This window comes from Lynx canadensis, chromosome E2 (genome assembly GCF_007474595.2).
Source record: "Lynx canadensis isolate LIC74 chromosome E2, mLynCan4.pri.v2, whole genome shotgun sequence".
Lineage (NCBI taxonomy): Eukaryota > Metazoa > Chordata > Mammalia > Carnivora > Felidae > Lynx > Lynx canadensis.
The window spans coordinates 54,856,319-54,881,027 of NC_044317.1; the positions used below are offsets into that span (position 1 = coordinate 54,856,319).

Here is a 24,709-nt window from a genome sequence, read left to right on the forward strand (position 1 = left end):
ATTTACTTATCATGGGTTGGCTCCTCCCCTAGAACGTCGTGCCTGCACCCTTTCCTATTTTGTTCACTGCTTTCCAGTATCGAACGCATTTTGGGTAGATGGGAGGCAATGAATGGATACCTGTTGAATGAAGGAATGAATGATGAAAAGCTTACGCTGAGACTTGAAGGTGCCAATCCTGCACATGTGCTGGGAGAGGGTTCCAGTAATGGGTATATGCACTCTGGGCGCTATCCAGGCAGGCTTCCCGGAGGCATCGACCCGCAATCCGGAATCCGCACCTAACCTGCCTCCCCTCTCTCCCTGTCCAGGGGCAGCCAACTCCTCCCCGCCCGCCCGGAACCCGCGATGCCCGCCCCGCAGTGCGCCTCCTGCCACGCGCGCGCGCCGCCTCCGCCGCCCGCGCTCCGGCCAAGCGCTGTGCGGCGCCTGCTTCTGCGCCGCCTTCGAGGCCGAGGTGCTGCACACGGTGCTGGCGGGCCGCCTGCTGCCGCCCGGCGCCGTGGTGGCCGTGGCCCTCCGGCGGCAAGGACTCCACGTGCTGGCGCACGTGCTGCGCGAGCTGGCGCCGCGCCTGGGGCGTCTCGCTGGCGCCTGGTGGCCCGTGGACGAGGGCATCGGCGGCTACCGGGACGCGGCGCTGGCTGCCGTGCGGCGCCAGGGCTGCGCGCTGGTACCTATCCCGCTCACCGTCGTGGCCTACGCCGACCTCTTCGGGGCTGGACGATGGACGCCGTGGGCCCGCAGCACGGCCGGCTCCGGCCGCAGCCGCGCCTGCTGCACCTTCTGCGGGGTCCTGCGGCGCCGCGCGCTGGAGGAAGGGGCGCGCCTCGTGGGAGCCACGCACATCGTGACGGGTGAGCGCGGGCGCCGCAGCCGAGGGGCGCGGGGCGGGCGCTGCAAGGGGGCTGGGCGCGTGCCCAGCAAGGGGTGAAGGAGACGCCGGGGGTGCCCGAAGCGGGGGATCTCCACGAGAAGGGGGGTGCGCACGCCCGCTGAGGGTGCGTGGGCAGAGTGTGCGCGCGCCGGGGCTGGGCGCGGCAAGCCTTGAGTCACTGCCTTCGCTTTGGCCGTGGAGGGGTGCAGGGGGGCTCTCCGGGGGCTGGGGCTGTGTTTCCCTGCAGTTTTCAAAATGACATTCTCTGTGTCCCTTCACAAAAGGAGGCGAGTGAAGTGACACCACCCATCAGAAGCCATCTGTAGTCCGAAACGCAACTCTTTAGACCCCCCTTCTCTGTCGGCCTCCTCTCTGAGAACTTGAGAACTTACTCTCTCCCAACCGTTGCTTCAACACGTGATTGTTGACCATCTCCTCTGTACCAGACGCTTTGTAGCCTCGAGCAATACCTAACCTCGGTTACCTCATCTGTAAAACGGGGTTATTGATAATATCGAGGTCCCAGGGTCGTTGGGAATAAAGTGAGTTCTGTGTGAGGCACTTAGACCAGAGACTGGCAACAGCAGACCTTACAGAGATGTTTGCGTCCTGATGCTGCCCAAGACAGCCTCTGCCCCTGCCCTCCCATCATGTCCATAATTATAACCCGGTAAATGCTTTTAAGGAAAAATCACACAGACTTTGCCAGTTTATACAGGAGGACCCAGTGAAGGGGGAAGCCTGGAGTTAGGAAGTGGTTCCTGAGTGAGCCTGACCTGAAGGCCGCCTGAGTAACCAGTGAAGGGGGAGACCCAGTTGTTGGGGTCTGAGCAGAGGAGGTGGCTGGTGCAAAGGCCCTGAGGAGGGAGTGGTGGCCAACTGGAGAAGCCCCAAGAAGACCAGTGTCTGTCGGACCAGACAGACTCAAGTATAAGACGACAAGATGCAGAATAGGTAGACGTTTAGGTGACGTTTATGGTGACTGTTGAGTAAATACTGAAGCTCTCGCTGGCCTTCCTGCACGCTGTGATCCGCATTCCCCGGCACTGGGACAGCAGCCTACTTGACAACCTCCACTGACCTTAGAGGCCGCTTTGACTTCTCCGGTGCCGGTGCCGTGTGACGTACACCTTCAACTGAGACTGAAAAGATATTTGTAGCATAAAGCACTTCTACTACCCTCCTGAAAAAGCATCTGGCACAGGGCCTGGTTGGCGATAAGTGGGTGGCAAATGAGGGCACCCCGGGTTGCCTCCTGGAGGCCTGTGTGTCCCCTCTCCTTTCTCACTGTGCCCACCGCCCACCTCCCACCGGGCTGTCGCGCGGTGCCCCAGAGGGTCTCCATGGCCCTGTCCGGCCCTCCCTGCTGTTCTCCACGCACCGCTCCCCCCCCCCCCCCATCTCTCTCCCGGTCCTGGCATCCTGCAGTGTCTGGGGGTGTGTGGGGGTCTCCAGCCCGGGTCGCCCACTCTGTGCCGCTCTCCAGGGGCCCCTCCCCGTCCGTCTGGGTCCCTGCTGCCCACGGCGGCGCCCCCATCTCACCGGCTCCCTCTCTCTCCCCCAGGCCACAACGCCGACGACATGGCGGACCGTGCTCATGAACTTCCTGCGGGGCGACGCGGGGGCGGCTGGCCCGGGGCGGGGGCCTGGGCTCGCGGGGCGAGGGGGGCGCCCTTGCCGCGCCTGCCGCCCCCTGCAGCTGGCCTCGCAGAAGGAGGTGGTGCGTACGCGCACTTCCGCCGCCTCGACTACTTCTCGGAGGAGTGCGTCTACGCGCCCGAGGCCTTCCGCGGCCACGCGCGCCACCTGCTCAAGCTCCTGGAGGCGGCGCGGCCGTCGGCGGCGCTGGACCTGGTGCACTCGGCCGAGCGCCTGGCCTTTGCCCCGCCGCGCGGCCCCCGCCCCCCGGCGGCCTGCTCCCGCTGCGGGGCGCTGGCCAGCCGCGCGCTCTGCCAGGCCTGCGCCCTCCTGGACTGGTCTGCAGCGCGGCCGGCCCCGCCTGGCCATCGGCAAGGGCCGCGGGGGGCGCGACGAGGAGGGGTCGTCGGGGCCGCCACCCCCGCCTCCCAGCGACCCCGGCTCTGCGCCGGTCCCGCGCCGCCGGGGGGTGCGGGGCTGCCTGTAAAGAGCGCTGCGAATAAACCCAAGGGACCGTCCGCCCGGCTTCGTGCGACGCTGGGAGGGGGGACGGACGGACCGGTCGCCGTCGACCCCGCAGAAGCTGGGGGCCGGACTCCTGGGTCTGAGGGAGGGAGGGGCTGGGGCCGGACTTCCGGTCTGAGGTAGGAGGGGCTGGGGCCCTGAACTGGGTCTGAGGAGGAGGGGGCTGGGGGCCAGACTCTCGGGTCTGAGGTAGATGATGGGCTGGGGGCCTGAACTGGGTCTGAGGGAGGAGGGGGCTGGGGGCAGGACCCCTGGGTCTGAGGGAGGAGGGGCTGGGGTCTGGACTCCTGGGTCTGAGGGAGGAGGGGCTGGAGGTCAGGACTCCTGGGTCTGAGGGAGGAGGGGCTGGAGGTCACGACTCCGTGGTCTGAGGGAGGAGGGGCTGGGGCCTGAACTGGGTCTGAGGGAGGAGGGGTTGGGGGCCGGGACCCCTGGGTCTGAAGGAGGAGGGGCTGGGGGTCTGGACTCCTGGTTCTGAGGGAGGAGGGGCTGGAGGTCAGGACTCCTGGGTCTGAGGGAGGAGGGGCTGGAGGTCAGGACTCCTTGGTCTGAGGGAGGAGGGGCTGGGGCCAGGAACTCTCGGTTCTGAGGGAGGAGGGGCTGGGGATCAGGACTCCTGGGTCTGAGGAGGAGGGGCTGGGTGGCCAGGACTCTCGGGTCTGATGGAGGAGGGCTGGGGAGCAGGACTCCTGGGTCTGAGGGAGGAGGGGTTGGGGGCCGGGACCCCTGGGTCTGAAGAGGAGGGGCTGGGGGGCCAGGACTGCTGGGTCTGAGGGAGGAGGGGCTGGGGGCCAGGACTGCTGGGTCTGAGGGAGGAGGAGCAGGGGCCAGGACTCCAGGGTCTGAGGGAGGAGGGGCTGGGGGCCAGGACTCCTGGGTCTCAGGGAGGAAGAACATGGGCCAGGACTCCAGGGTCCTGAGGGAGGAGGGGCTTGGGGCCAGGACTCCTGGGTCTGAGGGGAGGAAGAACAGGGCCAGGACTCCTGGGTCTGAGGGAAGAAGAACAGGGCCAGGACTCCAGGGTCTGAGGGAGGAGGGGCTGGGGGCCGGGACTTCCGGGTCTGAGGGAGGAGGGGCTGGGGACCCGAACTGGGTCTGATGGAGGAGGGGTTGGGGGGCCGGGACCCCTGGGTCTGAAGGAGGAGGGCTGGGGGTCAGGACTCCTGGTCTGAGGGAGGAAGAACAGGGGCCAGGACTCCAGGTCTGAGGGAGGAGGGGCTGGGGGCCTGAACTGGGTCTGAGGGAGGAGGGGTTGGGGGCCGGGACCCCTGGGTCTGAAGGAGGAGGGGCTGGGGGGCAGGGACTCCTGGGTCTGAGGGAGGAAGAACAGGGGCCAGGACTCCAGGGTCTGAGGGAGGAGGGGCTGGGGGCCAGGACTGCTGGGTCTGAGGGAGGGGGGGCTGGGGGCCTGGCTAAGGGGCTGGAGGGGCCAGTACCCCTGTGTCTCAGAGCCGGTAGGAATTAGGGGCTGCTTGCCTCACACTCTGCCAGGTTCTGGGCATGCTTCAGGAGAGTCTAACGCTTCTGTAGGACCTACTATGTGTCATGTCTGACTGTTGCACGATAAGTAAACCGCTTCACCTTGAGGGACTCTCATTTACAGTAACCTTGATGTTTACCTTTGAGCAAAGGTGGGGGGGGGGCGGGTGGGCAAAAACCCTCATTCCCGGCACCTGGTTGGCTCAGTCAGAAGAGCATTCGACTCTTGATCTCGGGTCGTGAGTTCGACCTCACGTTGGGTGCAGAGATTACTGGAAAAAAAAGAAGAAAATTTAAAAAAGAACTCTCCAAGGTGCCCTGGGTGGCTCAGCTGAGCAACAGACTCTTGATTTCGGCTCAGGTCATGATCCATGAGCAAGGAGCCTGCTTGGGATTCTCTCTCCCCTGTGCCCTTCTCCTCTGCTTTCGTGCACAGGCGCACTCTCTCTCTCTCTCAAATAAAAAACACACACACAAAAAAAACAACTATCACCGTGGAACTTCTAGTATTGGGAGAGAGGCATAGACAAATCAGTATGCAATCTGACCTCTGATGATGTGAGCTATGTATGAATAACAAAGAGCTTAATGCAAAAGTGTGAAGGGGGTGCTGTTTCAGTTTGGGAGGTCAGGGCCTTTTTGAGAAAGTGACTCGGGAGAAGACCAAAATAAAGCAAGGGAGGTTTCCAGGCCACGACAGGGTATATCATGGCAGAACGTTTTCACTGAGGCCACCTGGAAAGCGCCAGGATCCCACAGAAAAGAGGCTCATTCTGCTGGAGGGGCCAGAAGCGGAAGCAGGCAGAAAACAGGTAAAGAGGCGGGGGATCTGAGCAGAACTTTCAACGGTGTCATGGGGACCGGACACAGAATTGGAGTGCAGAGCTATGTGGGCAGGGACTGGAAGGGCCAGAATCTGGGGGAGGGAACAGTGTTGAGTCAGCCCGACACCTGCTCTTGTCCCTGGGCAGCCTCATGAAACAGGATAAACACAGTCTGAAGTTCAGGGTCTCCTAAAAAGTAGAGGCCCAGTAAGCACCCGTTAGGACCCAAGTAGGGTTACAAATTTGAAGTAAGGGTCACCCGGAAGTAGGCCCATCCACAAAAAACAACCAGAACCCAGCTTCAAACACACTCAATCCCAGAGCGGATTAAGATTCCCGACTCCGAGAGCGCTTGGGTGACTCAGTCGGTTAAGCGGCCGACTCTTGATTTCAACTCAGGTCATGATCTCACTGTGAGTTCAAGCCCCACATCAGGCTCTGGTGCTGACAGTTCAGGGCCTGCTTGGGATTCTCTCTCTCCCTCCTTTTCTCCCCCCTCCCTCCCCTCTCAAAAAATAAACTTTTAAAGTGCAACAGCAAATATCACCCGCTGGAAAGTGAGGAGAGGGAGGGTTTCGGGACAGGGTGAGGGCAGAGTCAGCCCTGGGGGCAAGGCATCCAGTGTTCGTGAGAAATGCACTGTGTCTCTGAAGCTGAGTCCCCAGTGATGAATGGATTTTTCAGAGGGTGACTAAGGAGAAGCTTGGACGTGCTCTGGCCAGCATCTCTGTCCCCTAGGACAGAATATCACGCCAGTCAATCCCCTGACTTCTGATCTCTGCATCTGAGGCAAGTCAGGGAACTGCCTCCAGGGGGCGCTCCGCCCATCCTGCCAGACCTGGGGACCGCCCAGCCCAAGGGTTGGTGCTGTCCATGGTTCTGGAGCAAAGCTGGGTGAGTTCGTGAAACCCCAACTCTGCCAGGACCCAATCCATAGGTGCAAGGGCCCGAGCTCTAGGCTAGCAGGGCACCTAGGTCGCAGCAATTTCTGAAAGTCCGGGCCTTCTTAGGAAGGAGGAAGCCAGAAGAAGGGGTGGAGTGGAACTGGGCTCATCTCTGTGCTTTTCCCCTCAACCTCTTGTTGCCTTAACATGCTTTTCACCTTGTGGTGTCTGCTGGCGGAGGGACAGGGAGGGACAAGGTCTTCTCTGAGGTTCCAGGTTATGTCATGCTGCTGCCCTTGGACCACACTTTAAGAAGCAACCCTGTGCCCGGATCTCCCTCCGAGCAGAGGATTAGGAAAGAGATGGAGATTCACTGGAGGTCCTCACGTGCTGACTCAGGTTGTACTTTCTACAATTGCCCCGTTGAACCCTCACAACCATCCTAGAGAGACTGGCTAACAATTCTCCTCATCCAGTGGGAAACTGAGACTTGATGTGATAAGCCACCTTCACAGGGTCTCACATCACTGCGAGATCACTGTGCGTTTGGGGGCTGGGGTTGTGGTCCACACAAACCTGACACCATAGTAGTGACGTCCTAACCCACTGTACCTGGTCCCGGGAAAAGCAGAGATGATGCACACTTTATTTATAAGGGATGGAGACCATCAGACAATAGTCCGGGACTGATGGTGACAGCAGACAGCAAAGGAAGAGACTACCATGGGGTGGGGGGAATCTAAAGGTATCAAGATCGTGTCTCCAAGGACCAGTCCCCATGTCATCTTCTAACAATTTCGGGAGACTCTGCCCTAGTGACATGCACATGCTCGCTATTAGTGACAGAGTGGATTTCACTTAGCATTTGCCAGTGGAATGTCCCTAGAAGAGGAAGTTCTCCTGTGAACTTCATAATTTTAGAGAGCTACCAAGCTTGTCAGGCCTCCACTAAGAATTAAGATCTCGTTGCGACCTATAGAGAGGGTAGTTTTTGAGAATGTTAAGTCAGCTATAACGGAGCAGGGAACTGGGGAAGAAGCCGGGCATAATGGGGAAGAATGTGCAGAGATTTAAAACAAAACAAAACCCGGGCACCTGACTGGCTCAGTTGGTGGAGCATGAGGTTCTTGATCTTGGGGGGTTGTGAGTTCAAGCTTCATGTTGGGTGCAGAGATTACTTTAAAATCTTTTTTAAAACCCACACACATCATCTTACACCTGTCAGAATGGCTAAAATCAAAAGCAAGAGGGGTGCCTGGTTGGCTCAGTCATAAGAGCATGGTGACTCTAGATCCCAGTGTCTTGAATTTGAGCCCCACGTTGGGTGTAGAGATTATTTAAAACAAGATAAACATCAGAAAAAAAAACAGGGGTGCCTGGGTAGCTCAGTTACTTAAGTGTCCAACTCTTGATTTCGGCTCAGGTCATGATCTCATGGTCATGAGATCGAGCCCCATGTCGGGTTCGACACTAGGCATGCAGCCTGCTTGGGATTCTCTCTTTCCCTCTCTCTCTGCCCATCCCCCACTTGCATTGTCATTCTCTCTCTCTCTCAAAAAAAAAAAAAAAAAAACCCAAAAAACAAAAACACAAGAAACAACAAATGTTGGTGAGGCTGTGGAGAAAAAGGAACCCTCATGAGCTGTTGGTGGGAATGCAAACTGGCACAGCCACGGTGAGAAGACAGTATGTAGGTTCCTTAAAAAAAATAAAAATAGGGGCGCCTGGGTGGCGCAGTCGGTTAAGCGTCCGACTTCAGCCAGGTCACGATCTCGAGGTCCGTGAGTTCGAGCCCCACGTCAGGCTCTGGGCTGATGGCTCGGAGCCTGGAGCCTGTTTCCGATTCTGTGTCTCCCTCTCTCTCTGCCCCTCCCCCGTTCATGCTCTGTCTCTCTCTGTCCCAAAAATAAATAAACGTTGAAAAAAATTAAAAAAAAAATTAAAAATAGAACTACCATATGATCCAGTAATTCTACTGAGTATTTACCCAAAGAATACAAAAACCACTAATTCCAAAAGATATACACACCTTGATGTTTATTGCAACATTATTTACAATAGGCAATTATGGAAGAGAGAAGTGTTCATCCAGAGATGCGTGGGTAAGAAAGACGTGGTATGCATGCACAATGGAATATTGCTCAGCCATAAACAAGAATGAAATCTTGTCATTTACAACAACATGGATGGATCTAGACGGAATAAAGCTAAGCGAAGTAAGTCAGCCAGAGAGAGACAAATACCATATGATTTCACTCATATGTGGAAATTTCAGAAAGAAAACAAATGAACAAAGAAGAAAAGAGATAAATTGAAAAACAGACTCTTGGGGCGCCTGGGTGGCGCAGTCGGTTAAGCGTCCGACTTCAGCCAGGTCACGATCTCGCGGTCCAGGAGTTCGAGCCCCGCGTCAGGCTCTGGGCTGATGGCTCAGAGCCTGGAGCCTGTTTCCGATTCTGTGTCTCCCTCTCTCTCTGCCCCTCCCCCGTTCATGCTCTGTCTCTCTCTGTCCCAAAAATAATAAACGTTGAAAAAAAAATTTTTAAAAAAAAAAAAAAGAAAAGAAAAACAGACTCTTAACTCTAGAGAACAAACAGATGGTTACCAGAGGGGAGGTGGGGGAGATGGGGGAAATAGGTGATAGGGATTAAGAGTACACTTATCCTCATGATGAGCACTGAGTAAGATATAGAACTGTTGAGTCACCACATTGTACCGGCTGAAATTAATATAACATTGTATGTTAACTATACTGGAATTAACTAAAAACTAAAGTAAAATAAAATATAAAGGAAAGGAAAAGAAAGAAAAGACAAAATAGAAAAGAAAACCCACAGGCCCAAAATGGCGTCACTTAAGTTAACACATACCTAACTTCAGTGTCAACCTCATATAACCAAGGCACAGAGTCGCAAGTGCACCTGCTCCGAGGATCCCAAACAGACTGGGGTTGGCCACTTGCTGCTGACAAAATCTGAAGGCAGAGACATAAGCGGAGGTGGGACAAGAAAGGGATTTACTCCAGTGAGGCCAACCCCGGGGAAGACGCAGGACTAACGTCTCACTCTGTCTCCAGAGTGCTGAAATATTCATAGGTTTATATAAGGAAAATGTGGGATGAAGGGCAGTGGGGACATGTGGCTGGGAAGTAAGGTCAGGTTGATCACGGTCTTGGGATTAGTCATGCTGGGTCTTGCTGGCCCAGGGCAGTCTTTTTATTGCTTGAGGGAGTAGTTTCAGTTCCCAACGAGGGATGCTTTGCCTGCAAGGTCTTTGCCTGAGTGAAGAAATACGCTGGAAAGAACTTAATTAGAAAGTACAGACCAAGGTCAAAGTGGAGATGATTAAAGTCCTTGTTCTCTCCCAGAAATACAGTCTTAACCTCATTTGTTCAGAGAGCTCCTCCTTCTACTTTCCCCCTTATGGGGCCAAACCGCCCCGCAGATTCTTCTGGGGCTTCCCTCTAAATGTTCACGTCTTTTCAGTGACACCGGCCCCTTCAGGGGGTTAGTCGTCTGGATCCTAAGCATTGCCTTCAGTCTCTCAGTAGATGCAGCAACGTATGAAACGCAATTACGTGCTTGTCGATCTTATGTTCTTCCAGCTTGCTAAGCTCTCTTGTTCGTTCTCATCATTTGTATGTAGACATTGAACTATTTTATAGTCAGGAATTTTTTAATCATTTATTTTTTAAATTTACATCCAAGTTAGTTAGCATATAGCGCACTAATAATATCAGGAGTACAATGCAGTGGTTCATCCCTGCATATAACACCCAGTGCTCATCCAACAAGTGTCTTCCTTAATGCCCCCTTGCCATTTAGCCCGTCTGCCCTCCCACAACCCCTCCAGCAACCCTCAGTTTGTTCTCTGTATTTAAGAGTCTCTTATGTTTTGTTGCCCTTCCCATTTTGTATTATTTTTGTTTCCCTTCCCTTATGTTCATCTGTTTTATATCTTTTCCTTATGTGAGTGAAGTCATATGGTATTTGTCTTTTTTGACTATTTCACTTAGCATAATACCCTCTAGTTCCATCCACATTGTTGCAAATGGCAAGATTTCATTCCTTTTGATTGCCAAGTAATACTCCATTGTGTGTGTGTGTGTGTGTGTACACACACACGCAATATATATATAGATATATATATATATATTCTTTATCCTCCATTGTGTTTATCCATTTATCCATCATGGACATTTGGGCTCTTTCTATACTTTGGCTATTGACAATCAGTGCCAATGAGTTGGCCACAAGGACCTCTCTCTCCATCCCCTAAAGGAAGACGAGGTCATCTGTACAAGAAGACCCCTTATCTTTACCCCACACACAGGAGGAGAGCAGTCTTGCCTGAAACAATCCTTTCCTGTAGCTGATAACTTTCTTGCTCGCCTCCTTCTAGAAAAACTTTTCTTTTGTACGGCAATCAAAAGCATAGTGTCAGGCAGTTGGGATCAGAAAAGCTTGTTGAAGGCACCTGGTGGCTCAGTTGGTTAAGCATCCAACTCTTGACTTCAGCTCAGGTCATGATCTCACAGGTCGAGCCCCGCAGCTGGCTCTCAGTGTAGAGCCCGCTTTGAATCCTCTGCCCCTCCCTCACTCGCACACTCTCTCAAAAATAAACATTTTTGAAAAAGAATAAAAACTCAACCGAGGAAATCTGGGCATGTAATTGGCTCTAATCAAAGGCTCATGAGTTTGGGCAGTGTCCCTTCCAGTAGGGAGATGGGTGCCCTGAGGAGTTGTAAGTAGCAGAAGGTGTTTAAAGGCAGGAGGGTTGGCATGAGGAAGTATTCTCAAAACAAAGGAAGGATTTTTTTCCCCCCAGATCGGGCCATCTTTTGGGGGGAAGATCTTACCCTGCAGGTGACCTCACCAGTGCTGATCAGGAAATTTCAGACCGACTGTTTAAAGGTCACATTTCTGGGAGAGGCTGAAACCACAGTGAGTCTTGGGTTTGCTGTTGTGGGGGCAAGTGCCTCCACTCGGGGCCCATTGTTTCTTTTCCAACAGGAGATAGCAGGGGTTGGGGGGGGTTGGTGGACTTCAAATGCCAGGGGTGGGGGCGGATGTTTGTGATGTATTGTCTAAGCCTAGGGAGCCTTGAATGGTTTGTGGAGAAGACTCAGGGTCAGCTCTCTGGCTGTTGGACGGATCCCTGTGGGGGGCCCATAAATGAGCCAGGGAAGGGACTGGAGGTCAGGAGGTGATGGAATGTGCTGGAAGAATGGACAGATACAAGTGGGACGCAGAGAAGACCCCACAGAGATGATAAGATGCTGTGTCGTGAACCAAAATGCAGGCTGAGGGGCTGGTCTTTCCCTGGGGAGGCTTTGAAGGAGAATGACACCAGCCGGTTGCTACTGTGTGCCGGGCGGTCACCCTCAGCCCCAGGGTAACTTCCAGCAGGACCTTCTGTCCAAAGAAGACAGATCAGTAGGCACTGAGCCCCATGGTGCGATAGGACCTCTGTTGGCTGATTTCTCTGTGTTAATTCTTTACTGTTCACAACCACCTTAAGGCAGAAGGCATGATCTCTGATTTACGGAACGGGAAACTGAAGCACGCAGAGATGAAGCGACTTGCTTGACAGGCTACGCTTGAGCCCAAATCTGCTCTACCCGGGGACACCCGGACAGTCCTGCTCCTTTATATCGCCACAGGGCTCCACGCGCTTCATCAGTTGGCGCCTGACTTCTCCTCTCCCCGCAGGGGCTGGGATTCCTGGCTCCAGGCGGCCCTCACTTGCCCGTCCTGATCTCCGAGTACTCACTGGTGCTGGTGGCCTCCTGGTCCTGAGGTTCCCTCATCTTTATCCCGGGAAAGCTGAAGGAGGCGTAATGGAGCTCCTGCTGCTCCCCCGAGGGAGGGGCATCCCCGGCAGGGGTCGTTTGATCCGGGGGGCTGTCTGGCCAGGGCTTCTTCCTGGAACCCTGAGTGAAAGAGAAACGAGAGAGTCGGAGAAGGAACGAGGCAGACGTGGTCCCCCTCAAGGGAGGTTGGGCTAATGGGACATTTGTTCATTCATCCTCCTATTCACACACATTTCCTACGAACCCAATGATTCACTCATCCATTTATTTTTTTAAGTTTACTTATTTATTTTGAGAGAGAGAGAGAGAGAGCGAGAGAGCAGGGGAAGGGCCAGAGGGAGTGAGAGAGAGAACCCAAGCTGATAGTGTGGAGCCCGATGCTGGGCTCAAACCCACGAACCGTGAGATCAAGACCTGACCTGACCTGACCTGACCTGAAGTCAAGAGACACCTACCCGACTGAGCTACCCAGGTGCCCTTCACTCATCCATTTAAGTCTTTAGTCACTTACTTGCCCACAATCCGTGCTCCACAGACCTCTGTTTACCAGAGGCCAGAGTCTGAGTGTGCTTACTTTCCCCATCACTGATTCAGGGGAGTGAGTCATTTGTTGAAATATGGGATCTTGGGGCGCCGGGGTGGCTCAGTCGGTTAAGCGTCCAACTCTTGATTTCAGCTCAGGTCATGATCTCACGGTTTCACGGGATGGAGCCCCGCATCGGGTTCTGCACTGACAGTGCGGAGCCTGCTTGGGATTCTCTCTCTCTCTCTTTCTCTCTCTCTGACCCTCCCCCACTCATGCTGTTGCGTGTTCTCTCTCAAAATAAATAAACATGAAGAAAGAAGATTCTCTCTCTCTCTCTCCCCCTCTCCCTCACTTCTCTCTCTCTCTCCCTCACTTGTGCGTGCGCGCTCTCTCTCTCTCTCTCTCAAGTTAAAAAAAAAAAAGAAATCTCTTAGAAGAAAAATACATCCGCAGAGAATGCATGAGATCAGGTGTTTCTTGTTCTGTATCTAAAGTCTAAAAGGATGAGTTGATTTTTGAAGGAAATGACACTATATTTGCATCAAATCAGCTGCCTGGATTCAGCAGCCATGGCAATGCTTTTAACTTTTAATTTTTAAATATTTACCTTATTTTTTTTTATTTTTTTTAACGTTTATTTTATTTTTGGGACAGAGAGAGACAGAGCATGAACGGGGGAGGGGCAGAGAGAGAGGGAGACACAGAATCGGAAACAGGCTCCGGGCTCTGAGCCATCAGCCCAGAGCCCGACGCGGGGCTCGAACTCGCAGACCGCGAGATCGTGACCTGGCTGAAGTCGGACGCTTAACCGACTGCGCCACCCAGGCGCCCCTATTTTACTTATTTTTGACAGAGAGAAAGACAGACTACGGGCAGGGGACGGGCAGAGAGGGAGCCACAGAATCCCAAGCAGGTTCCAGGCTCTGAGCTGTCAGCACAGAGCCTGACGCAGGGTTCGAACTCATGAACCGCAAGATCAGCCGAAGTGGACGCTTAACCGACTGAGCCACCAGGCACCCCAAAGCTATGACAATTTAAAACACGATATCACATCGGGGCGCCTGGGTGGCGCAGTCTGTTAAGCGTCCGACTTCAGCCAGGTCACGATCTCTCAGTCCGTGAGTTCGAGCCCCGCGTCGGGCTCTGTGCTGATGGCTCAGAGCCTGGAGCCTGTTTCCGATTCTGTGTCTCCCTCTCTCTCTGCCCCTCCCCCATTCATGGCTCTGTCTCTCTCTGTCCCAAAATAAATAAACGTTGAAAAAAAAAAATTTTTTAAATAAAATAAAACAAGATATCAGAAACTTTTCAGACAGTATCCATATCTCTGTAAAAGAATGGTTCAGCAGGCTTATGAATCATATCTAAGAATGCTCCAGCTACCAAACCAGCAAGACTCTAAATGACATCTAAGACCAATCTGTAATTTTTAAAATGTTTCATTCCGCATATCAGCGATAAGTGATCAGAAAAATGCACTTTTAAAAAGATGGCATTTATAACAGTAACAAAACTAGTATTAAGGAAGAAAACTGACAAAAGGTTCGCAAGATGTGTTGAAGGATTTCTACATCTTTCTTGAAAAAAAAAAAAAACTTAGACTAATAGATAACCTGTTTTTGCGGACAAGGAGACTTGAGTTTATAATAAGTATATTCTTCCCAAGTTGATCTACAGATGCATGTCATTCCAGCCAAAACACTAACAGGAGTGTTTTTTGGAACTTGATAAACCGATTCTAATATGTAATAGAACAGCAAAAGTCCAGGTATAGCCAAGACACTATTTAAAAGAAGATTAAGGAGAGGATCCTGCTCTATCAGACAGTAGGACTTAGTTTTGGGTCTGTAGATTCTATTGCCTCTATAGACAGTTCTGACTCAGGGACAGTAAAATCGACCACTGGAAACAGAATAGAAGGCCACAGACAGAGGCCACGCATGTATAGACTTCTGATGTCTGACAGAGTAGAGGGCAGATCAGCAAAGAGGAGAGAGAGACATTATTCCACACGTCGAGGAGGAACATACATAGATCAAAACTGCACACCACACACAAATCAACTCCGGGTAGATTAAGGCTTCACATGTCCAAAGGAATACGTAAAACTTTTAGTAGAAACTATACTTGAATATCATTCTATAATTTTTTTTTCAACGTTTATTTATTTTTGGGACAGAGAGAGACAGAGCATGAACGGGGGAGGGGCAGAGAGAGAGGGAGACACAGAATCGGAAGCAGGCTCCAGGCTCTGAGCCATCAGCCCAGAGCCCGACGCGGGGGCTCGAACTCCCGGACCGCGAGATCGTGACCTGGCTGAAGTCGGACGCTTACCGACTGCGCCACCCAGGCGCCCCTGAATATCATTCTAATCTTAGGAGAAGAAAGACTTTTTTAGGGGCACTCGGGTGGCTCAGTCGGTTAAACGTCCGACTCTTGATTTCTGCTCAGGTCATGATCTCGAGGTTCCTGAGTGGAGCCCCGCGTTGAGCTCCACGTTGAGCTCCGCGCTGACAGTGCGGCCCCTCCCCTGCTCATGCTCGCGTGCCCTCTCGCTCATCTTCTCTCTCTCAAATAAATAAATAACTGTAACAATAGTTAAAAAAATTAAAATTAAAAAAGAAAGATTGTCTTAAATGAAACCCAAAGGCATTGAACAGAAAAGAGAAGATCAGGGGCACCCAGGTGGCTCAGTTGTTAACCACCAACTCTTGATTTCGTCTCAGGTCATGATCTCATGGTTTGTGAGTTCGAGGCCCACATTGGGCTCTGTGCTGACAGGGAAGAACCTGCTTGGGATTCTCCCTCTCCCTCTCTCTCTGCCCCTCCCCTGCTCTCCTCTCTGTCTCTCTCTCTCTCTTTCAAAATAAATAAATAAATAATTTGAAAAAAAGAAAGCTATGTCAATCTATCTTTAAAAAAAAAAGAACAGAGAAGATTAGTGAATATGGTTATATTGCAATTAAGAACTTATGTTCATCAAAGGTTACCTTTAAAAAGTGAAGACAAATTACTCACTGGAAGATATTTACAGTGCAATATAACTGAAAAAAAGAAACCAGTATGAAAATGTATAAAGCTCTCCAATCATTCAGTAAGAAAGTCAACACCCTACGGGCTGCAGGGAAATGGGCTGCAGATGAGACCAGGAATTTTATTTTTTTAACATTTATTTATTTTTGAGAGACAAAGAGAGAGAGAGGGCAGGGGAGGGGCTCTGAGAGAAGATCCAAAGTGGGCTCTGTGCCCAATGCGGGGCTCGAACTCTGAACGGTGAGATCATGACCTGAGCCAAAGCCGGACGCTTAACTGACTGAGCCACCCAGGCGCCCCGGGACCAAGCATTTTAGAGAGGAGGTGTTCATATGCCACTGGAAGACAGAGATTTTCAATGCTCCTTGACAACTAATGAAATGCAAATCAAAACCATAGCGAGAGAGTGAGATGACCCAAAAAATCGAGAAAACCAAGCACAGAGACTGTATAGGTCAACAGGATCCAAGAGGCACAGACGGGTGTACACATGGATGCGATTGCTTTGGAAAACCATTTGTCATGATAGGAACATTCACACACCCTCTGACCTAGTAATTAAGTTCTTACATAATGTTGCCAAAAAACAAAAAAAACGAACACTCGTATGTGAATCCAATGAGAGCTGGAGCAACTCAAATGTCCAGCAAGACGAGCTTAGGCAATAGACACGATCATAAAACAAACACCGTAAACAGGTAACTGCAGGTAACAACAGGATGAATCTCCAGGACCTAATTTGCAGGGTTGATGAGTCCCACAAAGGGAGCCGGAGAAGCGCGCACAGAGGGTGCCACCCTTTGTAGGTTCAGAAATAGTTACACGAAACAGCGCGTATCTCAGGTATACACACATATAAGGGGTAACAGTGGCAACTGGGTTCATCGTTGCTCATCATATTATGGACAAAACGAGTACGTGCAAGCAAACAATGCCCGTTCCAGGGACTGGCCATGAACAACGCATTCCGGATAACTCCATGCAGGGCAACACGGCCCCAGTTTCATAAAAGGGCAGAAGGGACATGGTGGACAGGGGCGGAGTGAGAGACAACTGCAGCCCCCGCCGGCAAAGACACCCCAAACACGACGAACTGCAGTGGTGTTGTGGGATGTGCCCCTCGAGACGGGGCTGGACACGGAGCTCTGGGGACGTAGAGGAGGGAGGCGTGGGCGTTGGCAGGGAAGGAAATGGCAAAGCTTTCCCAGAGCAGAAGATGTTGATACGTGAAGTGGGGTGACAGAAATGGGGACAGAAGGGCATTTCTGGTGGGAGGAGCTGTACGTGCAAAGGGTCCAAGCGGTAGGGGAGACCGCCAGAAGGCCAGTGTGGCTGCACCATAGCCGGACCAGGGCTGGAGTGGCCATCAAGGGACACCTCCTGAAGGTACTTCAACATGGGACAAGGAATGTGACTTGATTCTCAAAGCACTGGGAACAAGCATCATTGAAACTCCAGAAGGGCTGGAAGGGAAGTAGGGAAGAGTGGAGTGGGGAAGTCACCTCCCAGGTGACTGCTCAGGTGACCAGGCTGGGGCAGGGGCGGGGAAATGCTGAGGAGCTCCGTGTGGAGTCCCAATGGACAGGTCCAGAGCCCCCCACTGCACGAGAAGACCCCGGCATCACTCACCCAGGCGACTGTACCCATGACAGGGTCTTCATTAGCCATGGCCTCTTGAACTCCGTGACGCTTGCTTCCTGCGGGCTTTCACCCTGAAAGGAGAAAGCAACACACTGCAGCCACGAAGGCTCCCGTGGGCAGGCTGTCTGCTCCCCGGCCAATCCGCTGAGGTATCCGGTCTGGAACCAGACAGGCCAGGAAGCACTGCATCCCCCTGGGTGACCAGAGGTTTGGCCAGACTGAACTTCCATCACGAAAGATCCGTCTAACACAGAAAAACTTGTACACGCCGGGGCACCTGGGTGGCTCTGTCGGTTAAGCTCAGGTCGTGATCTCGCGGTTCGTGAGTCCGAAGCCTGCATCGGGCTCTGTGCAGACAGCTCAGAGCCCGGAGCCTGCTTCGGAGTCTGTGTCTCCCCCTCCCTCTGCTCTCCCCCTGCTCGTGTTCGGTCTCTCTCTGTTTCTCAATAATAAATAAACGTTAACATTTTTGTTTAAGTCCAGAAGAGGCAAATCTAGAGAGATGGAAAACAGACTGGTGGTCCCCTAGGACTGGGGGAGGATGGGGACAGGATGAAAATGAAGGAGTGCATTTCTTCTCTCGAGCTGCCCTACTCAGCCCTGTACTTCTGGGATGAGGGACCTCCCCGCACAGACTTACACCCAGAAGACGAGGAGACACAGACACAGGCACAGCAGGGCCATGGCTCCAGCGCCTCCCACAGCTGCAGTCGCGGTTTCTGCCAGGGAGAGCGACTTCCCTGCGGAGAGAGGGAGACCGAATTGCAGGACTCAGTCTCTTGCCTTCCTAGCTCCTTGCAGAACTCACTGAAGGGCCTGCTGAGGCCCGAGATGGACCACCCTGTCCCACCAATCGCCCCCCGCCCCACCCCCCCCCAGACCGTCTTCTCCAGGATGCAGACTCCTTCCCCACCCCTACCCCCACCCCCACCCCCCCCCCCCGGCTCTGCCCACCCTTCCCCCACAGCCCCCAGACCTGGCAGCAACACCAGGACGGCGTCGGTGCTCTGGGCCCCGTGCTCATTCCGGGCCTCGCAGCCTAGTCTGAGGTCGGAGCCCAGCGGCCCCCTGAGGCTCAGGGAGCTGTTGGCCCAGGGCCCCTCGGAGCTGGAGGTGACGGTCAAGGAGGCGTCGCTGTGGTTCCCCTCCAGCAGCCCCTCCCCCAGCCGCCAGCGCAGGGTGGGGGCCGGCAGGGCTCGGACGGAGCAGGTGCAGCCCAGCGCCTCGCCCTCCCAGGAGCAGGAGGGGCCGAGCAGCCGCGGGGGGCCTGCAGGGGGGGGGAGGGGGAGGGTCAGCGACGCCTCTGCTCCCCAGGCCTCGGGCGTCCCGCCCCCCCCCGGGGGTCCCCACACTCACAGACCACAGAGAGACGCAGGGAGACGTGCTGGGAGCCCAGCGAGTTCTGAGCTCGGCAGGTGAGGACTCCTTCCTCCGCAGCCCCGACTTGAGGCAGCTCCAGGATGTGGGTCCTGTACATGGGGGTGGCATTCAGGGCAGGGGACCCCCGGAACCAGCTCAGCTCGGCGGGGGGGGTTGCCTGCAGCAGCACAGAGCAGCCGCAAAGCTTGGCCCTCCCAGATGAGAAGGGATGAGGTGTTTTCCAGAATGCTGAGGGCTTTGGGGGAGAGATGTAGAGAGAGGAGAGACACTGAGACAGCCGCTGGAGACCGGCAGTCTCCACGTCTCCCTCCGTCCCAGGATCTGGTTGGCATCTCCCTCGCCTTCCCTGGCCCACTGACTTGGGTCCAACAGGGCTCAAAGGCTGGGCTTTACGCCCAAAAGAGGTTGACCTCAAGTGTCCGGGCTTCACATCTTCAGAGAAGGCTCGGTGCCCTCACTGGGACACGCCTGGACTGTTTGGTGGCCTCAGTCAGTGAACTCGGCAGGAAACAGGATGGAGGAGGCTGGGGCGGGAGGGGAGGAGGAAAACCACAGCAGCGCCCCGTAGAGGTGAACAGAGTGTGCCTGAGCACGCCACTTTTGCACCCAGGCAAGGTGGAGGAGGGAGGGTGGTGATCTTTATCCGTGCTCTTCCCTTATCTGGTCCCATTCCAGCTACGATCCCCATCCCACATGGTGGAAGCCGCCCCCCCCCATCCAAGGCCAGGTCCCAGCCCCCAAGAGGACAGTTCTTTCCTACCTGTGACATTGCTGAAGATGCTGATGGTGAGGTTGTGGGGGGCATCTGGGGTAGAAAGATACGGCTCTGCTTCAGAGGTGAGGATTGGGAGTGGAAGCTGACCCAGCACCCACGGAGGGTGGGGAGCACTGGGAAGGGGTGGGGTGCACTGGGAAAGGGTAGGGAGCACTGACAAGGTGGGGAGCACTGACAAGGTGGGGAGCACTTGGAAGGGGTGGGGTGCACTGGGAAGGGGTGGGGAGCACTGGGAAGGGTAGGGAGCACTGGGAAGGGGCAGGGGAGCACTGAGAAGGGGCAGGGGAGCACTGAGAAGGGGTAGGAAGCACTAGAAACAGGTAGGGAGCACTGGAAAGGCATAGGGGAGCACTTGGAAGGGGTGGGTGCATTGGGAAAGGGCCGGGAGCATCAGGAAAGGGTGGGGAGCACTGGAAAGGGTTAGGGAGGACTGGGAAGGGGTAGGGAGCACTGAGTAGGGGTAGGGGAGCACTAAAAAGGGTAGGAAGCACTAGGAAGGGGTAGGGAGCACTGGAAAGGCATAGGGAGCACTGAGAAGGGGTGGGGAGCATTGGGAAGGGGTAGGGAAACACTGAGAAGGTGAAGATGGCCATCCTTGCTCTCTCTCCTTGCCCCACACCAGCTCAAACCCCACTACCCTGGGGGACCCTGCCCTCTCCCCAGCACTCACAGGAGACATTGAGCCAGATGGTTCTTTCCACGGTGGCCTGAGCTTCTGGCAGTTTCACCTGACAGGTGAGGTTGGTGCCATGGTCCTGCGGCCTCGGGGTGAAGGTCACCACCGAGGAGTGCAGGGTCTCGGGGTCCAGCGAGTCCAGAGCAGCCCCCACCCAGGAGAATGTGAGAGGTCTTTCCCCTTCGCAGGACCCCGGCAGGCTGCAGGTCAGCTCTGCGGGCCAGCCAGACTTGAGGGGCTCCGGGAAGTGGATGTCGGGTTCCTGTGTCAGGGCTGAGGAGGAGACAGGGAGGTGCCCGGGCCCCAGGGAGGTGGGGACCCACGGGGTGACCCTGAGAGGGTCCGGGCCTCAGGGCCCAAGCTGACCCCGGGCCCCGTTATCTCTTCCAACCGTCCCAGCCCCAAGACCCGCAGCAGGGAATGTTCCGGCGTCCTGTGCCTGCTCTGAGAGGGGGTGTCCACATCCCAGAGCCCTCCCCCGGGGCCCCTGCTGTACCTGCCACCCGCAGAGTCATCGTCGTATGTGTGTAAGTATATCTCACGTCTTCTCCTCTCTCCACTCGGAAAAAGTAGACTCCCTCGTCACTCCTCATGGCGTCTCTGATTCTCAGGGAGCAGTTGTAGGCCCAGGGGTCCCCGACGAGGCGGAATCGGCCCCGGGCCTCCGTCCTCACCGCTCTCTGTGGGTTGTTTGTAGCCACCGGATAACGGTTGCTTGAGGTGTCCCTATCCCGGAACCAGTATATGTAGAGCATCGTCCGGGAATACCGCCACTTCCAGGGGTAGGAGAAGGAACAGGGCACGTGGACACACAGACCCTCCTGCACGGTCACGGATTCCCTCACTTGGAGCTGGTACTCCTGATCCTCCCCTGGGGGGGGACACGGAGGCTCAGCCGGGGCTCCAGCCCCTCCCACCTGTGCCCAGCCCTCCCCCCGAGGCCCACTCACCCCCCAACAGCAGGGGCAGCAGCAGCAGGGGCACCATGTCTGCACCGGCCAGGGCAGGAGCCCGGATCCAGGTCCTTCTGTCAGGGAGGGAAATGCCCCAAATGTGGGGTGAGGCCAAGGAAGCCCCAACAGGAAGCCGTGTGTGACAGAGCTGTGGTCACCACGGAAGGGGAACTTGGGCAGCACAGGCCGTGGGGGGTAGGGAGGTGCGGTGAGTTGGGAACTAAGAAATTATCTTGTCTCATCTCTGCATCTGACACAGCCCGTGAAAATACCGAGGGCCCCGGAGGCTGGGGTGCTCACCCAGATGTGAATCTGAGGGTGGTCACCCGGCCAATGCCATTTAAGTCAAGAGTGAGGTGAGCGAAGGGCAAGAGCAGCTGGCAAAGAGAAACAGGGAGCTTGTGGGCGGCCTCAGCCCCTTCCCCCAGCCCTTTCTCTTCCCAGCTCCCCATCAGCCTGTGCAACCAGGCGGGGGCTGCTTCGAGGAGTTTCGTGCAAGACCAGTGGGTCCTAGGTCCTCCTCATGCCCTACAGTCCCTTTTACCAAACCTGGGGCCCTCCGAGCCCCAGCCCCGGGACTTCAGCAGTCACGGGTGGGCGGGGACGCCCAGCCACTGCTCAAAGAATTTGCTGAGCCTACCAGGAAGTCAGCAGGACTCAAGCAACAGGAGGAAAATTTGCAACAGTTGTAATAGTCCACAAAGCACCTTGCCCAGGAAATACAATAGTTAGGAACTGGACGCTCCGAAAGAACAAAGGACGCCAACTGAATGACTTCTCTGCAGCCTTAAAGGATTTCCGGGCTGGGTGGAGAGGAGGGTCTGCAAAGGAAAAGGAGAAGATTGCCAGAGCGCGAGCCGCATGTCTCCCTGCAGAGGGGAGGCCACGAAAGAGCAGCGCCTGTCCTTTGATGGCCACGACGAGTGGGACCAGATGCAGAACCGGGGGGATGACGTGGCCACCTCGGAGCAGGAACTGGAACTGATTAAAGAGAGGGAAAGGGCAATTCGGCAGCTGCAGGCTCACACTTTGGACGTCCGTCAGAGGTTTAGAGATTTGCCCGTGATGATCCGTGACCAAGGAGACCCCACTGACGGCACGGAAGCCGACGGAGAAGGCCCAGAGGTGCGTGCAGACAGAGCCACGCCGGTCAGTTTCCGCAAGCTGCTTACGATCAGAAAAGAAAATCTCGCAAGAACGTCTGTGTTCTGGTGCTTGTCCTGTTGGTTATCACTGTTCCCTTGGTACTTAGTATCTGACAGATTTATACATGAAGCCATTGCCTCGGAGCTACCCTCTGCTTAGCTGTAGGGGGTCCTTCTGGAACAGACTGATCCGGGGAAGAGAGCAGAGGCCGGATCGTCATAATTGAGTTAGAAACTAGCTACCCACTAGACAGTGTGTATCAATTTACACACACACTCTATTGATTTCTCAAATTAGGAGTTAATTTACGTGCATTTTGCTTGCTCTTGTATTCTGAGTGCCCTTCATCCCAAGGGCTTACTGGAATTTCCGTTCTAGATATTCTTGTGTTGACAGGTGACACCAGGGTCTTGTAATACCGCCCTTTCAGTGTAAACGAGATTCATCTTTTACCAACAACTGGGATAGAATTACTCTCTGGCACCCAGGATCTCGGAGTCTGGCAGAAACTATATAATAAGCCAGCACTTTTCATTATGGAACCTTTTCATTTGAATTTCTTTATCTGCTTTGAAAGATTTTTAGCAATGTGTTTAACTGGAAGGCAGTTTCTTTTCTCTTTTAAGAAACGTTTATTTCTTTATTTTGAGAGAGCACGAGTGGGCACACGAGCAGGGGAGGGGCAGAGAGAGAGAGAATCCCAAGCAGGCTTCCCTGAGCTGAGAGCTGGACACGGGGCTTGATCTCACGAACCTTGAGGTCATGGGCTGAGCCGAGATCAAGAGTTGGTCGCTTAACCAACTGAGTAGCTCAGGCACCCCTGAATTTTTCTTTTTTTTTTTTAATTTTTGTTTTAATGTTCATTTATTCTTGAGACAGAGACAGAACGTGAACAGGGGAAGAGCAGAGAGAGAGGGAGACACAGAATCCGAAGCAGGCACCAGGTTCCGAGCTGTCAGCACAGAGCCCGATGTGGGGCTCGAACTCACGGACCACAAGATCATGACCTGAGCCAAAGTCGGATGCTCAACCGACTGAGCCACCCAGGCGCCCCTGAAGTTTTCTATATTATCTGCTGGTGTCCATAGCAGCTCACCCATATGCACACTTCACTTTCTGAAGTGGTGAATTTAGTTAACACTAAATTTCTCTTGGGGGACCACACAATGTTCCATCGTAAAGTATGGGCACCAGCCTTAGAACAAAGCCCTGCGGGTAGCGTTTGGCTGACAAATCGTACCGCAGAACATTGTCCCCGTCTTCTATAATCAGAGAAAATGGCCAGCACTCACTCCCACGATCCTCTTTTTCCCTAGAAGCTCCTCTCCCATCACCGCTTAGCCTTCTCAATTCTTACCTCGATCTTCTTGTGGTGACCGATTTCTTCTTTCCGTGCAGATCTATAGAGAGTGTTCGGTTAAGTATTCTGACGCGCCCGGGGCTTCCAGAATGGAAGAGACCCACCTCTGCTCTAGAGGAGGGTGGAGCCTAGTTGAAGTAAATACAAGGGAAGCATCCTGAGGGGACAGACGGAGCAGAAGGAGCACCTCCGCCACTGGAGGAGGGAAATAGACGCGGTAGGACCAGAAGGTATTGCAAGGATGGATTTCTGTTATCCCGTGAACATTGGAGTCGATGCCAGTCGCTCTTGGCATTGAAGATCCAGTGAACAAAAGCGTGTGGCTTCTCTCACGAAGCTTGCAACTCCGTAACGGGAAAGGACAGGACCCGAGATGATCCGTAGTCGCCTTCATCTAGAACAGGGGTCCGGAATGCAGGCATGTGGCCAAATCTGGCCAACCACTTTGTGTATGAGTCTGACTTACCCATCCGGTCGTGGCCTATGGCTGCTTCTGTGCTACAGTAAGAGTTGAAAAACCGTATGCGGAAACACTATGGCTGCAAATATTGGCCCTGTCCCTTTAAGGAAAATTTTGCTAAACTCTGATAGAAAATCAGATGAGGAAGTGGTGAGCCCCGGGGGAGAGGGGAGGGCATCTTCTGAGAGAGATCCTTCCGAGGAACCCATGGCGATAAGGTGACATTTGAGCACAGACCTCAAAAAAAAAAGGAAACAAAAAAACCCTCCGGGGTTCATCTGCCTCAGTCTGGATAGACAAGGGAGATTTAGACACAGCATGCTTTTGGAAGGCAAACAGGAATGGTGTGGAGGGGTTTCATCTTGTTGCTGCTGCCTGGGGTTCTGTGGTCCCGGTGCACGGTGAATATTGCCATGGCCATGAAAAGGCCGACCTTTCCACCGTAAGGATTGTTGGGCATTTGATGGCAGGGAGATTCGCAAAGCTATGCTGAGGTGGGCTTAACATTTTGTCCTTGTGGGGCACCTGGGTGGCTTGGTCGATTAAGCGTCCAACTTTGGCTGAGGTCATGATTTCATGGTTCGTGAGTATAAGCCCCAATTCCCAATCTCTCTCTCTCTCTCTCTCTGTATTTCTCGCTTACTCCCCACCCCCCTCCCCCCCAAAAAAAAACTAGTCCTTGTGAACCTGGCAAGAAAGTAAAGAGTCATTTTTGTAAATAAT

General features: G+C 54.1%; 1 protein-coding gene, 1 long non-coding RNA gene and 2 pseudogenes across 2 annotated transcripts; 3 read left to right on the top strand and 1 right to left on the bottom strand.

Annotated features, from left to right (window-relative positions):
* Positions 1–348: 348 nt before the first annotated feature.
* Positions 349–3,018, top strand: LOC115503251 (annotated as a pseudogene).
* A 7,867-nt stretch (positions 3,019–10,885) lies between these two features.
* LOC115503235 (sialic acid-binding Ig-like lectin 5) lies at positions 10,886–24,563 on the bottom strand. Its single transcript, XM_030299332.1, is given in 12 exon segments — positions 10,886–12,159; positions 17,225–17,278; positions 17,280–17,307; positions 17,877–17,976; positions 18,213–18,503; positions 18,593–18,767; positions 18,769–18,851; positions 19,377–19,421; positions 20,062–20,340; positions 20,564–20,938; positions 21,018–21,094; positions 23,524–24,563. Coding segments are annotated over 11 exon segments (1,659 nt in total). The 5' UTR covers positions 21,055–21,094; positions 23,524–24,563; the 3' UTR covers positions 10,886–11,967.
* LOC115503302 lies at positions 18,948–20,636 on the top strand. The gene is made up of 2 exons (XR_003965335.1): positions 18,948–19,453; positions 20,014–20,636. It is a non-coding gene; the product is annotated as an uncharacterized LOC115503302 (long non-coding RNA).
* On the top strand, positions 21,053–22,848 carry LOC115502174 (annotated as a pseudogene).
* Positions 24,564–24,709: the final 146 nt, after the last annotated feature.